Raw genomic sequence first — 2,500 nt, forward strand, 5'->3', positions numbered from 1 at the left:
GAGGAATAGGGTAAACCGGGTGACAGGTAGGACTAATAACTGACTCCTTGGTGACTAGGCACTTGTAGAGCCATCTATGTGTAAATACAATAACTAAAAAAATTGTATTACAGTGGGCATGGCAAGTATTTATGGGGCGATTGGGTTAAACTTGTAAAAAATATCAATAATTATTAACACTGCTGCCCTCGTTAAGCTTTGTAAGTTTCATTATACCTTAATAGTTATCATTTTGATTATAAGATAAACCTGAACAACATGTAATAATGAAAGGATTGATAATCTACAAAATCTAGTTATCGTGAAGATCTTACAAATCTTAGTGGCAAACACAAATATATCACACGGTTGCCAATTGTATCAATAACAAATTCATTTACTCCAATTATCTCTACCTCCACCTAGCAGAGGGCTTTTATCACAATTTACTTATCTAACTGAAAATAATAAAACGAACTGAAATATTCATCTTCCTCTCCTCTCTTACCTCAGGAACGAACGTCCAAATCCGCGATGGCCAGTTTACTCAAGTTCCCCCTCCTCGTCATCGCCGTTTTCTTCCTCGCAGCCTACGGGAGCGCCCTCGATGGCCCCGACGCCGACTTCGACATTCCCAGAGAACGTGAGGAAAATGCAAATATGCTTTCGCATGTTTGTACATAAGTTTTATGATCATTATCATTATTATTATTATTATTATTATTATTATTATTATTATTATTATTATTATTATTATTATTATTATTATTATCATTATTATTATCATTATTATTATCATTATTATTATTATTATTATTATTATTATTATTATTATTATTATTATTATTATCATCATCAGTATTATTACCATTATTATTATCATCAATAATAATAATAATAATAATAATAATAATAATAATAATAATAATAATAATAATATGATAATGATAAGACCACCATTACAGTTAGTATTATCATCATCATGTTTTTTTTCTAGGCCTGCCCTGCTTAAGACGCACACGTGTCCTCTAGACCCATCCACCTTATCTCTCTCTCTCTCACACAACACAAACACAGACACACGCACACACGCACACTTAAACGCGCACACACTTAAAAGTAACCCTTAATGTTCCCTCCCTCGTTCTGCAGTGGACCAGCTGTTGATCCCGGTCTCCACCCTCGTCGGCATCCCCCCCTCCGAGGACCAGCTGCCTTCGGGAGTCACTCTCTCCCCCAGCGGCTTCTCCAAGAGGTCGCCCAGGCGGTTCCGCACCTCCTCCAGGTGAGGCGTTTTGCTTGCTCAGATGGCGGCGTGAGGCCAGGTGAGTGTGATGCAAGACGTAGACCTTCGAACGTGGCCGCAAAAAGGTACATTGGCCTTCATGATAATGTCGCTCCATCTGCGTAAGGTGGACGGGTTGTTTTTCATTATTCTTGCCCCGCAGTGCTGTCTGTGTAGCATATCTTCGTTTGGCTATAAAATCTTGATTGGCCTTTTCGAATTAGCCTTGGACTTATTCAAGGATCTATAGATGTTAAAGGCATGAGACCTTGGTATTATTTCACTAACTGATAGATATAGATTGAACACTAACATCTCCAATGCTATGGAGCGAATGTTCTCGTTTCCTTAAAACAGTGTATTAAATTTCTCCCCTTCTTATCTTTTCCCTCTCTCCTTCCTAATCTTCCACTATCTCCCTTTCCCCCCATTCTTCCTTCCTTGCCTTTTCCCTCTTACTCCTCTCACCTTCCCTTCCACCCATCCATCATTCCTGTACTTCCACCCATTCTCTCTTCCTCTCTTTCCCTCTTTTCCTTCCTCTCCCCTTCTTCCCTTTTTTCCTCCCCCTGCAGCGCTGACGAGTACCACGTGTGCACGCCAAGCCGCCACGAGGTGATCCGTCTCCTGCTGGCGCTGCACGAGGCTCGCCAAGGTCGCAACATGGACAGGATCATCCAGCTCTGCAACAGGCATTCGAACGCCGCCGGAATCGACACCAACATCCGCTTCCTGGGCTAAAAAAAACAAAGCCCGGAAGATAGAGATGAAGATGAAGACGGAAAAAATAGGTGAAGAGGCACAGCTTGTAGGCCAGTTGTGAACTGTTTATTTGTTACGAGCCATATTGGGACTTTTGGACGAGGGATTTCCGTGTTTTTGTCGATTTTTCGAACGGCATTTACTTCTAAAATGCTGCTCTTGTATACAAATGAATTTTTTTTTTAATCACCCCAAGATGGTGCATCGTGATGTTTACCATTATGAACAAAATTGGACATTATTAATGTATATAATAAAGCATTTCATGATTAGATTTAATAAAACATTGTTGGTCATAGAGTCTTTTATTTCTAATGGACAAGAATATGAAACAACAAAACGACAACAAGGCGGCTACACCGGTTTTACAAAGAACAGTTATACGGCCTGGCCTTGCGAAGGTGTTCTACGGGACAAGAACGAAAGTGAAGTCAGTGGAGCGACCCACACATTATACGTTCAAGATTTAATGGT

The 2,500-nt window shown here is 40.2% G+C and overlaps 1 protein-coding gene across 1 annotated transcript in view; it reads left to right on the forward strand.

Annotated features, from left to right (window-relative positions):
* The window catches only part of LOC125029990, a 4,378-nt gene extending 2,056 nt beyond the window's left edge, over positions 1-2,322 (forward strand). The window contains exons 2-4 of the mRNA XM_047620195.1: positions 493-622; positions 1,132-1,264; positions 1,840-2,322. Coding sequence (XP_047476151.1) covers positions 514-622; positions 1,132-1,264; positions 1,840-2,005 — 408 coding nt within the window. The 5' untranslated portion in view covers positions 493-513 and the 3' untranslated portion in view covers positions 2,006-2,322. The remainder of the gene's footprint in view (positions 1-492; positions 623-1,131; positions 1,265-1,839) is intronic.
* The last annotated feature ends 178 nt before the right edge of the window (positions 2,323-2,500 follow it).

The sequence above is a fragment of the Penaeus chinensis genome, chromosome 10 (assembly GCF_019202785.1).
Source record: "Penaeus chinensis breed Huanghai No. 1 chromosome 10, ASM1920278v2, whole genome shotgun sequence".
Taxonomy (NCBI): Eukaryota; Metazoa; Arthropoda; class Malacostraca; order Decapoda; family Penaeidae; genus Penaeus; species Penaeus chinensis.